Source organism: Myotis nattereri (genome assembly GCF_964212035.1).
Source record: "Myotis nattereri genome assembly, chromosome: 1".
Taxonomy (NCBI): domain Eukaryota; kingdom Metazoa; phylum Chordata; class Mammalia; order Chiroptera; family Vespertilionidae; genus Myotis; species Myotis nattereri.
Genome location: NC_138075.1, coordinates 41,257,390 through 41,272,289, shown reverse-complemented (window position 1 = coordinate 41,272,289; position 14,900 = coordinate 41,257,390). Strand labels below are relative to the sequence as shown.

At 40.4% G+C, this 14,900-nt stretch overlaps 1 protein-coding gene across 2 annotated transcripts in view; it reads left to right on the top strand.

Annotated features, from left to right (window-relative positions):
- GNG2 (G protein subunit gamma 2) overlaps positions 1-11,879 on the top strand; it is a 111,550-nt gene extending 99,671 nt beyond the window's left edge. Inside the window, exon 3 of one of the 2 annotated variants that reach the window (XM_081093498.1) lies at positions 9,170-11,879. In XM_081093498.1, the coding sequence (XP_080949624.1) occupies positions 9,170-9,298 (129 nt within the window). In that variant the 3' untranslated portion in view covers positions 9,299-11,879. The remainder of the gene's footprint in view (positions 1-9,169) is intronic. The other variant, XM_081093499.1, reaches the window with a different exon arrangement.
- The last annotated feature ends 3,021 nt before the right edge of the window (positions 11,880-14,900 follow it).

Here is a 14,900-nt window from a genome sequence, read left to right as displayed (position 1 = left end):
ATGACAGTTTGGAATTGAACTTCACAGAAAGCTGTACTGAGAAATGGACCAGTTAGTCATCATACTTGGTACCAAAGAGGGGACATACATCCCAGGTTTGGGACTTTTTAAGTATTTTTCCAGCACTGAATTGAAAGGTTTAACATTTCTTTCCTCAACGTGCTTGCATTCAGCTTGTTAGACAGAGTGAGATGCAAGCCTCCTCCAAGGGCAATTGAGAGTATTTTAAGGGATAATAAAATTGGCATAGTTTATCAGAGACTTACAGAGGAAAGGGCTGTGTTCAAAGCTGGCCAGTCCTAATTCATTTGATTTGCTGAAAATGAAGCAAAAATTTAAAAATGCAATCAAGTATACATTAATAATTGAACAGAAAGCTAAATTTTTATGAGAGTTTATATAATTTTTAAATTTTTAATAGGTACTTGTTAAGTACCAAGTACTTGTTTAGTTATGCATTGTGCCTGGAGCTAGAGAAATAGTACTGTAAAGCTTTGATAATTTGAAATCTCTGGGAAATAAATTTTTCTGAATAGCCTAGTGTTCAGGCCAGATGGTTTCTCCCTTCTTAAAAAAAATATAACTATTTTGGAGGGTAACTTTGAATGTCCTTCTTCTTTTATTAAATAGAGTAAATTAAATATAAGGTACTTTCTCTTGATGACTATTGTTTCAAAAATTATTTATTCTATTTCCTTTTTAAAAATATCCTATTGATATGTACCATTAATTTAATATCACCTTGGAGTCAGACCACTCATTTCTCCTATTTTGAAAATTCCGTCATCTCTTCCCAGAAGTTCTGCGGTTTCTTTGCCTTAAACCTATATTGCCAGCCCTGTGACAATGTTCAGTGTTCAGTATAACGTCCCATTTTCAAGCCTCCATCTCAGTGAAATCTTTGAGCTTCTTTTAAGCAACAAATTAAAATTGTCAACCTGCATGGCTCCATTACTGCCAGCAACTCAAGAAGGAGCTATTGCATGATGATACCCTTAATGCCAACAACTCCCCACTACGTACAGGCAGTGGCAGCCTGTCGGTGCTGACTTCTTTGCCTGATGGCTTGCAAGCATTTTGCAACAGCAATTTGAAGATGTGTCTCAAAAGATAGACTGGGGTGGAATTACATCATTTTAGGCACCTTAAAAGAAGAAAAAAACCTGCGTCCATTTTAGGGTGTAATGAAGACAGAGCTATATCCTGGCATGCCGGTTACGTTCTTGGGTCTGATTTTTATGCGTATAGACAACTGCTTCTCCTCAGAGCTGTCAGGGTGTCTGCCTGGAGTAGGTTCCTTTCTTTTTCCTTTTTTTTTCTTTAGAGCCTAACAACACAGTCTGGTGGCCTTTATTGGGACTATCTAAGAGTCCCCCCTTCAATTCCTCCTGGTTCTTAGCCCCAATCTGGTTTGGTGAGTTTGCTGGATAGCAGGGTTTTAGCAGTTGTCAGTCTGGGGCAGCCATGGGCAAACTACAGCCCGCTGGCCGGATCCGGCCCGTTTGAAATGAATAAAACTAAAAAAAAAAGAGACCGTACCCTTTTATGTAATGATGTTTACTTTGAATTTATATTAGTTCACACAAACACTCCATCCATGCTTTTGTTCCGGCCCTCCGGTCCAGTTTAAGAACCCATTGTGGCCCTCGAGTCAAAAAGTTTGCCCACCCCTGGTCTGGGGAGATCCTTGCTGTTAGCAGAAGTAAATTCCCTCACTTGCTGTTAAGTTTCATCTCCTTAATCAAGGACTTGCTCCAAAGTTCACCCTACCCCCTGCCCATCCTGAGTAATTTTGGCTCTCGTTTCATCATTCCCAACAGCAGACAAACATGATGTTAATTCTCCCTCTTAAATAAAATGTACTTTTTTTTTTCTGGAATCTCCCACTTTCTCTCCCAGCAACTGCCTCATTTGCTTGTTCTGCTGTATAGCATGACTTCCTGAAAAAGTTGTCTGTATTCGCTGTCTCTAAATTCTCCTTTTCCTTTCTTTTAAAAAATTATTTTTACTCTGGAAATAATATCAAAGTTACAGGAGAGTTTCAAATATAGTGGAAAGAATTTTTCACCCCTAAACCATTTGAGAATAAGTTGTCAACAGATGCCCTATCCCTCTAAATACTTTAGTGTGTATTTTCTACAAGTAAGAATGTTCTTCTATGATCACAGTACAATAATCAAATCAGAATTAGGAAATTAACATTGATACATTACTACCTTCTAAAATTCAGACCCCATGTAAGTATTACAAATCAGCCCAGCAATGTCCCTTTAGCAAAAGGACCCAGTTCAGAGTTATGTGTTACTTCTAGTTGTTAGATGTCCTTGACTTTTGTGACCTTGACCCTTTTGAAGATTACAGGCCATTTATTTTATAGATTGTAACTCAATTTGGGTTTGTCTGATATTTCTTTATGATTAAATTTAAGTAACAAAACTGTGGCATTCGTATATTAGAATTGATGGGACATTTGTCTCATTAAATTCTATCAGTGGAGTACGATTTCAAATTGCCACTTATTAGTAATGTTAACTTTGATTACTTGATTAAGGTGGTGTTTTCCAGGTTTCTTCGTGTAAAATTATTCTTTTCCATTTATATTAATAAATATTTGGAGTTTGGGAGAGGGAATTTGAGACTATTACTATCCCGTTCCTCATCAGACATTCTAATTTTTAAAATTGTATTTCATTATATTGATAGGAATCCATGGTTTCCTCTTTTATTCAGTGGTCTATAACCTACCATCATCATTTATTTTGATGTTGAAAGCTCGCTTCTGTGTCCTTTTGACATGCCCCCATCATTCTTGAAGTGTTTCTTAATTTTTGTCACAAAAGGATGTCCTAGGATCCTCTGGTTATTTCCCGGCCCCAGCCCTAAAGTCATCCGTTTCTCCAAAGAGCACAAGGTCCTTTGAGAATGGCCTTTAGAAATCATGTTGTGGATGTCAGGTGTGCTCATCGCTGAAGTGTTGTTGCTCCTACTTCATCTTAGTGGACAGAGCTGGAGAACACACACACACACACACACACACACACGCACGCACACACACACACACTTTTGTATCTATATTTATTTATTTTACTCTATATATGTGTATATGTAACCATGACTTCACACTAACACCAGGCCCTGTCCTACATCCCAGGATTAGTTCCAGCTTCCTGCTTTCTGTATTTATAACTACCGACACTGATTTGGTCAACTCCCCTGCAGGGAGCCATTCTCCCACTCCACAACCTCTACTCCCACTCAGGCTCCAGGCTCCTCCGCGGTGCCCCCCTGCACGTATGCTCTCCTCGCCCCGCTCGAGCTCTGACATCCACCCTGGCCCCTGACCTAGTGTGGAAACCTACCTTGCTTGGTCCACCCAATGCCTTTCAGATTGCATTGAGTTTTTTAGGAAGAAGGAGGAGGAAACCCCATTTGCTCCTAACCCATTTCCGTGAGGCCTTTCCTCCCACCATTGTACTGAAGCTTCTCTCATCAATATCGCCAATGACTCCAGATTTCTAAATCTAATGGTCAATTCTCAGTTTTTATCTCACTTGACCTGCTGGCAGCATTTGATATGGTCAACGTCTCTTTATTCCTTGAAGCACTTTCTTCATATGGCTCTCAGTACTCTCTACTCTCACAGGCTCTCCTTCTAAATTTCCTTTGCGGATTCCTCTTCGGCTCCTCAGCTTCTTCCATTGAAGTGTTCCAGGGCTTGGTCCTTGCCCTTCTCTTTTTTATCTAAATTTACTCTCTTGATGATCTTGGTCATTCCCAAGGCTTTATGTATCTTCTATATGGCCTCAATTCCAAAATTTATAGCTCTAGTCTTGCTCTCTCACAACTGTAACATTGTATATCTCACTGACTGGTAGATGTTTCCATGTCAACCTATCCAAAACTGACTCCTGATCTTCCCTACAAAAACCTCTTTCTGCAGCCTTAACCAGTAGAAATGATGCCAACTTCATCTTTTCATTTGCTCAGGCTGAACACTTAAAATTATTCTTCATTTTTCTTTTAGATTTACACTGTACCTCTAGTCCATCAAAAAAATCCTGGTGATTCTACATTGAAATGCTGTTAATTCAGAATTATACAACTTCTTACCACCTCTGCTGCTATTACAGTATTCTGAACCACTGTCCCCAACCTCTCACTTGGATCAGCAATAGCATCCAGGGTCGTTTCCGCTTCTACCTTTGACTTCCATAGAGTCCTGTTCTCAACACAGCATTCAGAGTGCTCCTGTACAATATGTCAGTGGCTCCCTATTTCTTACTGTAACTTCCATTCTGTATGTTTTTACCTAAAGACTGATTACCTTCTCAATGGATTACCTTCTCAATTAAGTAACCTGCTCCTCACCATCATCACCACATACACTCTCAATCCCTCTTACCCTACTTCACTTTTCATTTTCTTATAAAACTCAGTACCTTCTAACATTATCTATAGCAATTTATCATGTTTTACTTTCTGTTCTCTTTATTTTCCCACTCAAGTACTGTGTAAGCAATTTGATTATGCTGTGCTGTGGAGTAGTTTGATTCATCATCCTTCATTTAGGGGTTGTTGAGTTACTTGAGACTATGGGTTTTCGGTTTTCATCAAATTTGAAATTTGGAAAATTTTCCACCATAATGTCTTCAAATATTTCTTTCCTCCTCTCTACCCACCATTTCTCGTCTCTCCTTCAGAGACTTCAACTACACCTATTTTTGGGTCACTTGGAGTTGTCTCCTTGCTCAGTGTGCTGTTTATGTCTTTTCAGTCTGTTTTTGCTCTGCTTCATTTTGGAGAGTTCCTTTTGTCACCTTCAAGGTTACTAATCTTTTCTTCTGCAGCATCTGATCTATTGCTAATTTCATGTAGTGTAGTTTTCACCTTCAGGGATTTGATTTGTGTCTTTTTAATATCTTCCATGCCTCTTTTTACCATGTTTTCTTTCCTTTATCTTTATTATTAGATGGACAATATTTACAATAACTATTTTAACATTATCCTTAACTACAATGTCAATTCTGGGGTTTTTCTTTGTATTAATTTTTTTCCTCGTTATGGGAGAGATTTTTTTGTCTACTTATTTCATGCCTGGTCTTTTTTTTTTTTTCCTAGACACTGAGTTTTCTCTTGTGGCATGCTGACGTTTTTTTGTATTCCTTTAAATATTCTATTCCCTTAAATATTTTAATTTTGTTCTGGGGTGCAGTTACGTTACTTGGAAACATTTTGATCTAGTCAAGGCTTACTTCTAAACTTTGATAGGTGAGTCCCCAGCAGCCTTTAACCTATGCCCATTTGGCACCACTACTGAAGCAATACCCTTCTTAGGACTCTATCCATCCCCCCATTTGTTGTGAGGTTTTTCTGACCAATGGACACCAAGACTAAGTGGGCCTTGGGTGCTCATCAGGGGTTGTTTCACTTGATCCTTCTGGAATTCTTTGCACCGCTTCCAGCAGTTTTCTCCCACGTGTTTGCTTATCAGCGTTCAGCTGAAGACTCAAAGGAATCCTCTGAAGGCCTCCAGAGCATGAGTGCTCTCCACCCACCCCCACCCCCACCACTACCACCCCATCACCACCACACACACCAGATCTTTCTTCCCTGTTACTTTCACCTCCGCTCAGGGACATTTCTGAACTCTGTTTGGTACTGCCTATCTGTGCTGTGGCCTGGGAACCCTTTCAGGCAGTTAGCTAGGGCAACCATAGGGCTTGTCTTGTGTCCATTCTCTCAGGGATTACTGTCTTAAGATGCCTCTTATATAACATTTAAAAACCAATTTTTCATATATTTTGTCATATCTTTACATTTAAGCAGAAAGGTTGAATTGGTCTCTGTGACTCTATCAGAATCAGAATTGGAAGTCTGCAATACTGCATAAGTTCCCCAAAGACAGGAATCTTTGTGAATTTCATTCCCTAATCCCAAGCCCCCAGAACTGTGTCTGGCATATTACGTACTCAGTAAATATTATTTGAATGAAACATTTGTTGAATAAGATTACATTTGAGAACTCTTTCAGCAATTATTTGAGTGTCGACAACATGCCAGGCACCAATTACACAGTGGTGAATAAGGCAGACAGTTCCTGCCTTCATAGAGCATCGTGCTTAAAGGGAAAGAGATATATTAAAAAGAAAATAAACAAGCATGATTATAATTATATACTGTGGTAAGTGATGTTCTATGAAGGAAAAGAATGGGGTGCTTTGAGAGAGAATAATGAGGAAAGTCATTCTTGGGTGAAGTGTTCAGTAAAGACTCCACAAAGGCAATATTTCAGCTGCCCCCTGCAGGAAGAGAGAGAGCCAGCCTGTTGAGGCGATGGGAAGAATGTTTCAGGGAATTGTATGTGTGGAGCTGAGGCAGAGAAGAACTTGGAGATCATGTGAAATTAGAGGAGACCTGTGCGAGGAGGGAAGAATGCCACACGTGGAATTGGAGCACTGGGTAGGCCCAAAGCAGGCGGGACCCACAGGTTGTGTTATGATGTTCTAGTTTTCTACAAAGTACAATGGGAAGCTATTGAAAGTTTTAAAGAGGGAATGATAGGAGCCAATTTATATATTTTAAATGTCTTTCTAGCTGCATATAGAGAATACTATTCCTGGCACAGTTAAAATTCTTAAACATTTTTTGTGCCCTAAACCTGTTGGGTTGCCTGTTGGAGAATATGGTCCCCTTCTCAGATTAATGTTTTCAAATTACAAATGAAACTAATTATATTGAAATATGGTTCATCAGAATATTTTTTAGAAAATATGTTGTAGGGATTAAATGAGATACTATAGGTAAAGTGGTTCTCACAGTTCTGACACATAACAAGGGCAGATAGATATTAGCAATTATCCTAATTACTGCTAGAATTTTGACATTGTTTTGGACTATCACCCACAGGAGATTGCAATCTAGTTGAGGAAACAAGATAAAACACAAAATATATTTTGAGAAGGAAATCATTCAAATGTTCAAATACAAGAGATGAGCAACCCTAAGCTATGAATCTTGCCCAGAATGGCACTTTGTTTCATAACAAGATTTTGAGAGTTTCTGCCACATATTTGTGTGTGAGAATTGCAAACAAGTAATGATGGTGCTGGGTCTCTTCTTAACAAATGAGTTTTACATATTACTTGCATGACCTTGACCATGAGCATCTCCTTCGATTTTGTCCAGTTTCTGCTGCTTCTAGCTAAGCTCCTGTTTGGTGTAATAATGACTATGGCTCAGACAGTAAAAGGCACACAAAAAAAGTAATCAAGATTCTGAAAGTCTGTTCTTTGCTTTCATTTAGAGGAGCTAAGACAAGAACAGCATGTTTCCTTTCATTCTGTCATAGTAGCATTTCATAAAGATGTGCAAAGAATTTTAATCAACCTTTAGAACTAACCCTGCAGTTGAGTAGTTTGTTTGTGGATGGCAAACAATAAGGGTTCAAGTTCTTCTTCTGCTGTGCACTTTGCTATATGACATTGAATAACCCATGCAATGTGCTGAGCTTCAATTTTTCATTTATAAAAGGAGGATAACAGTTTCTACCTCAGATTATTGTGTAGATCAAAAGAGAAAACTTAAGTCAATGTCTGGAACAAAATAGAAGCACAATAAAAATATTTTATAAGCAATGTAATGCCAATTAAAAAGTGATGTTTGAGCCAAAAACTATAACAAGAGACAAAGAGGGTCATTATATAATGATAAAGGGGTCAACTCATCAAGAGGATATAACAATCATAAATATGTATGAACCTAATACTGAAGCACCTAAATATATTAAGCAAATTTTAATAGACCTGAAGGGAGAAATAGACAACAATACAATAATAGTGGGACTTCAATACCCCACTTTTAACTATGGATAGATCTTCCAGACAGAAAATTAGAGCAAATGTTGGACTCGAACTTCATATTTGACCAAATGAACCTAACAAATGTATACAGAATATTTAATCCAACAGCAGAAGAACAGACATTCTTCTCAAGTGCACAGGGAACGTTTTCCAGGATAAGTTCAATAACAGGTGACAAAACAAGTTTTAGCAAATGTAAGAAGATGGAAATCATACCAAGAATCTTTTCCAACCATAATGGTATGAAACTAGAAATCAATAACAGGAGGGAAAACTGAAAAATTCACAACTGTGTGGAAATTAAACAACACACTCCTAACAACCCTCCAATGCATCAAGAAGAAATAAAAAGGGAAATTAAAAAGTATCTTGAAACAAACCAAAAAATGGAAACACAACATACCAAAACTAATGGGAGGCAGCAAAAACAGTTCTAAGAGGAAAGTTTACAGTGATAAATGCCTACATTAGGGGAAAAAAGAACTAAAATAACCTAACTTTACATAGCCCTGGCCAGGGTGGCTCAGTTGGTTGGAGCATCGTCCTGTACACCAAAAGGCCGCAGGTTCGAGTCTCAGGGAACATAACTAGGTTGCGGGTTCATTTTTCTCTCTCTCTCTCTTAAAAAAAATTGATAAAGACATATCCTCAAGTAAGGATTAAGAAAAAACACAGATTACACACAAAATTAGCAAAAAGGAAGGAAAAAACAAAGATTAGAGCAGAAATAAATGAAATGGAATCCAGAAAAACAATAGAAAAAAGATCAGTGAAACTAAGAGCTGGTTTTTTTGAAAAGATAAACAAAATTGACAAACCTTTAGCCAGACAAATAAATAAGAGGAAAGACTCAAATGAGTAAAATCTGAAACGAAAGAAGAGACAACTGATTCCACACAAATACCACGTAAAAAGAATCGTAAGAGAATACTATAAAAAATCAAATGCCAATAAGTTGGATAACTCACTCTCAGGGCTGTACAAATGCAGAGTTGAGACTTGCATGACCTTGACCCCGAGCGTCTCCTTCAATGTTGTGCCCTAAGTGCCTTATCCCCTGCACCCTTGTCCTGGACCTGCTTGCAACAATCCTGTGAGGTCAAGATCACCAACTCCCTTCTCCGCAGGTGGGAAACAGAGGCTTCTGGAGGTTGAGTATCTTGCTTCACTTTCACTTGAGCTAGTAAGTGGTGGAGTTAGGATTTGAACCTGAATTCTTGAGGGGAGTTGGACAGCAAAGCCTGGGCCTTGACGGGCTGCACCTGCATCCATGCCTCCTCTGAAGTTTCGCTTGTTGTCTTCCTTTCCAGGTATCCAAGGCAGCTGCAGACTTGATGGCCTACTGTGAAGCTCATGCCAAGGAAGACCCCCTCCTGACTCCTGTTCCGGCTTCCGAGAACCCATTCCGGGAGAAGAAGTTTTTCTGCGCCATCCTTTAAGTCTCCATAAGGAACCTGAAGGGCCCTGGGGCTCCTGGGACACTGATGTAGAGTTTTTAGCAAAGTGGGCACCTTTCCAGCCCACAGCATTTAAATAGAGGGAGGAGAACCACCCCGGAAACTCCAGGCTATGCATGTTTAAAGAACTGGTCCCCTTTTTGACAATGAAAGCCAATCCACACCCTGAGTTAAGAGCTCTGATGTCTGCAGAACTGCCTGGAGGAGGGGACTGTGTAAATTTAAAATCCGCGTCATTTCTTTCCTGCTGTCCCTCCCAAAATGTTCTATTTCTGCTTCATATTTTAAAAAATCAAAAAAAAAAATCAAACAGATAGCTGAACTGAGCGAAGATACGTATGACCTTCTTGGAATGAATATGGCCTTTAGATACCCTTTGATCAGCTGAGTTGTCCGGTGTAACCGAGGTTCGGTTTAATGGCGTTGATGTCTAGTCTGTGTGCCTTCCGTTTCCTTTCCTCTTTCTCCCTGACCCTCCCTCTCAACCCTCCCATTAGAGTAGGACAGAGGTAAGGCTGGACTTGTCTGGGAGACTGAACTCCAAGAATGTACAGGGAGATATTCCCCGTGGTTTATCCTCATGGCGATAACAAAAACAAGGCCGGCTGTCTGTGTTCTCGTATCACTATTCCTAACATTTGTACATGATAGCTTTGATTCTGCAAGTTAAAGTAAATCATGTGTTGTGACTGGTGCTTTCATATATTTGTGACAATTTTTGAGTAATATTGCATGAAAATGTCCGTGTTAACATCCATTCAGAAGTTTTGTTGTTTTTCTCTAACGTTTGGAAAAGGAATGAGCGAGAAAAGAAGCTGGGAAGGAGAAAAACTCAGTATCTTGAAAATTGAGATTACTTTAGCACCTTAGCCATGCCTAAAACACCTCCTAGTTTTCCTCTCAGTGTAAACGCCTCTCCAACACAATTTCCAGAACCCAAAGCAGGAGAGGTAAGAATCCAACATGGTTGGGAGGTGCGTTTGCCATAGAGTAAGAGTAAATTCCTTCTTTCCCTGAATCTCAGAAATTCTAGATTAAAAGAACTCCTTCTGTGCTCTTAAGAAAAACCTGCCCCCCTCTTTTTTTCAAGTATCAGGAGAAATGACCCCATGGCACCAGAGAAAACCCATTCTCAGGATCCCTGCTGTTTGCCCTCCTGGGAGAAGGGGCGGGTGTGGCCTCAGCAGCCACCTCCACCAGGGAGGGCCTGGCTTCTTTTTCCACTGAGATGGTCTTTGGGTGCCACTCGCCTATTTTTTTTTTCTCACTAGAATCTTTTCTTTGTTTCTGTTCTCCATCTTGTTTGTTAGAGTCTCTCAGTATTTATTTACCACTTCCTTGCAGCTAGAGCCCTCTCATCCCAAGAGGTGGCGTTGAACATGACTTTTCATGGCAGCTCTGGCCTCCATCGGTAATGGGAGGCCCTGGAAGCCTTTATCACTTTTTTTTCTGTGCCATCTCCAGACTAAAGAGAGCCTCTCTTACATCTTCTTGCTTGCTTCAGAAACCCAAAAGACCACTTCCAAATGAACTGTATTCTGCTCTCTTTCCTTACCCCCATTAAAAAACAAAGAAGGGTGGAGAGGAAGGAAAAGAGAAGATAAAAAGACTTACTACGCCAAGGACAGATTTTGAAACAGACTTGGTAAATATTTCCCTTAGTTCCTTTTTATGGGCACGCTGGTAAAAGCATAAATGCATCCAATTAAAGCTCACACCTGCAGTGGGCAAAGAGAAAACAGAAATATTTGTGAAAGGAATGAATGCACTTCTGTAACCAGATCCTTCTGTTCTGTTCAAGCTTTGGGATTTTGTTATAGTCAGTAGGACACAGATGAAGATTTAGAGGAGAAAAACCCTGGCGGAGTATGTATTCAACTGCATTGTTGTACCATTAGCTGAGTAATACTGTGGAATCAGCGAAAACCATATCCATTTGTAATATGAATCAAAACATGAACTGAATATGTAGTCACATAAAAACAAGTGTGAATAAGCACTCTTTGCTGGGGATGGCATCCTTATGAGACCCTGATGGTTTTCATAATCCACACCATTTATTTTTCTCAGAAGGACTATTGATATTTTCACGTAAATCTAGATCTTTGGAGCAATGAAAATGGAATGAAAACTCTAGGAAGCACCACAACACAGCTCTGGGAATTCAAAGTAAAGGAAGTTCCAAACTTCATGTGACCTTGGTTCCGAAAGGAGAGAGAAGGCAGCAAATACACAGCCCATCTAAGTTTAAGGAAAGCGTGTTGGCTTTTTCATAATGGCGCGTCCCACAGCATGGAATTATAATACCAGAGTTTTTATATGAGTTTTGGCTTATTGATAGTTTTACTTATTAAGGGGGGGGAAGCTTTTTTTTATTACTCATGCCTCTGAAGAGCTTTAATTCTTTTAGAAATTCAACAATCATTTTCACCAGCATAATTTTATCTGAAGGGGAAACTTAGTTTAATTATTAAAGGTCCTAATTTCTGTGTCTAATGTATTGGATAGTAATGAAATCTGCCATAGAATTAGTTAGCCAGTAACAATAACCCTCATATTTAGTAAAAAAAAAAAAAAAGAAAAATTGCATCATTCTCAATATTAACTCCAGTTTCATTTCTTTCCATTTTAAACCAAATACTATTTTATTTAAATCAGAGGTTGTAAATAAGTACTTTGATCAGAGGCTAATTTGCTAACAATATTTGAAAGAGAGTGCTTACCAAGGAAAATTTTTAAACCATTTCTTCATACACTCATTCACAAATAGAATTTTGAGAAATCAGCATGCTGTCTTAAGGAATATTTGTACTCTCTCTCTTTTAAAAAATATTTGCTTCTAGCTGCTCCTGGCAATGGTGAATTGTTACATTGTGAATATACATCAATGTTTTCCCAGCCTAAAAATTGTTCACATTTTTCCTACATAAGATCCATGGAAGTGTGTCTTTCAACGAGAGGGAAATACAGAAATGTTAAAGCAGGGAAACCTGAATGCGATGTGTACATTTTCATCCAACATGGACCATTTATTTGTTTTAATAAATGGAATTTTCAGACTCAATTCAAATGCAGTCAATTTTATTGCAAAGGCCTATGAACCACCTCGCCCATCGGTTAATTTGAGAAGGATAATGACACATAAAGTGAATGTGGAAATGAGAATTCACTGATTTTCTTTAGGGTTTTGTTAGTAGAGGTGCCCTAAGGAACAAAAAACACACATGAGGCTCTTTACAAGCCTTTCTCCCTGTACATCTCAGGTACAGGGCATGGGCATAGAGGAAGGGGATGGGGATGCATCAGGGCTCTGATAGGCTGGACCCATGGTTGGTAAACCACGGCTCGCGAGCCACATGCGGCTCTTTGGCCCCTTCTATGTGGCTCTTCCACAAAATACCACGTGCAGGCGCGCACATACAGTGCGATTGAAACTTCGTGGCAGAAGTCGGTATTTTGTGGGAGAGTCACACTGAAGGGGCCAAAGAGCCGCATGTGGCTCACGAGCCGTGATTTGCCAACCCGCAGTTTGCCGACCACTGGGCTAGACCAGTGGTTCTCAACCTTCTGGCCCTTTAAGTACAGTTCCTCATGTTGTGACCCAACCATAAAATAATTTTCGTTGCTACTTCATAACTGTAATGTTGCTGCTGTTATGAATCGTAATGTAAATATCTGATACGCAGGATGGTCTAGGCGACCCCTGTGAAAGGGTCATTCGACCGCCAAAGGGGTCGCGACCCACAGGTTGAGAACCACTGGGCTAGACCATGAAGACAGATGAGCTGCATTCCTACTCTAACAGGCTGAAGGTATGCCACATGGGGATTTTTCTTAAAAAAAAAAAAAAAAGCCCTGGCCAGTGTGGCTCAGTTGGTTGCGCATTGTCCCTTGCAGTTTGATTCCCCAGTCAGGACACATGCCTGGGTTGTGGGCTCGATTCCCAGTAGGGGGCATGCAGGAGGCAGCCAATGGATGTTTCTCTCTCACATCCATGTTTCTCTCTCTTTCTCCCTCTCCCTTCCTCTTCCTTCCTCTCTCTCTCAAATCAATAAAAACATATAAAAAGACCAGAAAGTGCTGTTCTCCATTAGCTATTTATGATTGACCCTGGAACAATACAGGGGTTAGACGTGCTGACCACCCCCCCACCCCATGCAGTCAAAATCTACATATAACTTTGCATTCCCCCAAAACTTAACTACTAATAGCCTACTGTTGGCTAGAAGTCTTATCAATAACATAAACAATCAACTAACACATATTTTGTATGTTATATGTATTATATACTGTATTCTTACAATAAAGTAAGCGTGGGGGGCGGGGGGGGGGGTGGAAGGAATGTTGTTGTTTTTTTATGTGCCTCAGGCATGAAGCAGCTCTGGCCCCGGACACAGGCATCAAGCTAGGATGAACTAAGGACTGTGCATCTGCTTTGCCCCTGACTGATATAAGAGCAACACCACCAATCAGGTGTCTCCTTGCCCATTGCCAGGGGGTGGAAGGAATGTTATTAAGAAAATCATAAGGAACAGAAAATACTGCACATATTTATTGGGGGGGAAAAACCCACATAGATCTTTGCAGTTGAAACCCCTGTTGTTCAAGGGTGAACTGTACTAGGTAGCTTTTCCTAACATCCAAGGAAAGACAGCCAATTTGAATATGCTTGCTCTAACTCCTACAGCGCGAGGAGTGGCGCCTGGGAGCGAACATGTAACCACGGAGGAGAATGTGGGCAGCGCCTGGACATGAGACACTGAGGAGGAAGCTGGTGGGTTTCACTCTGCTCCTGTTCGGTTGAGCCCCCTGGGGGGATTGCCTCCAGCTCTGGTTCTTTAATAAGCTTTAGATCGCATTTCAGCGCTCACAATGACGTGGGAATTGGAGCTGGGTCAGCTCCAATCCACAAATTGCAAATAAGTTGCCAAGGGAAATCCCTTTCCCTTCGGTTCTGCCCCAAATCTACATTTCTTCTATTTAGAACCAGGAGACTCAAGCAGAGTTTATTTTTAATGAAGGGGGTCACGGGCTCCCAGGCCTTTCCTCGGTAAGAATGCCTACTGTTTCTCTGTGTCCATGAGAGAAGTGTGTGGGGCGGGGGGATACATTTCCCTCTGAGGGGACAGAAAGATCGTGCCTGGTGACTTCAGTCCCTACCATACACAAGCAAACAAGAGCTCCTCTAGCAGGAGCTAGACAGTCAGAGTCATACCCGAGAGTTCTCTTGTGACCTGAGGCAAGTTCTTTAACCTCCTCATGCTATAAAATGGGGATAAGAATATCAGATTCACTTGCCTCAAAACCAAATGGAAGAGCAAGGGCCCCATGAAGGAAGAGATGATGAAGAAACGGTACACACCGCTTGTATAGCTTTCAAAGAGAGGGACAGATAGATAGTGCCTTCTCAACTCTTGACTCACCTTTTTTTTTTTACCTCCATGGCCCCTGATTGAGACCCTCAAAGCCTCATGTCTGAGTTCCAGCCACAACCGGCTGGTGTGGCCACTCTCACTCTCCTCTCCTCCACTCTAAGCCACCCCACTTACCATAATCAGGACCCTGTTGGTGGCAAGTGGCAGGA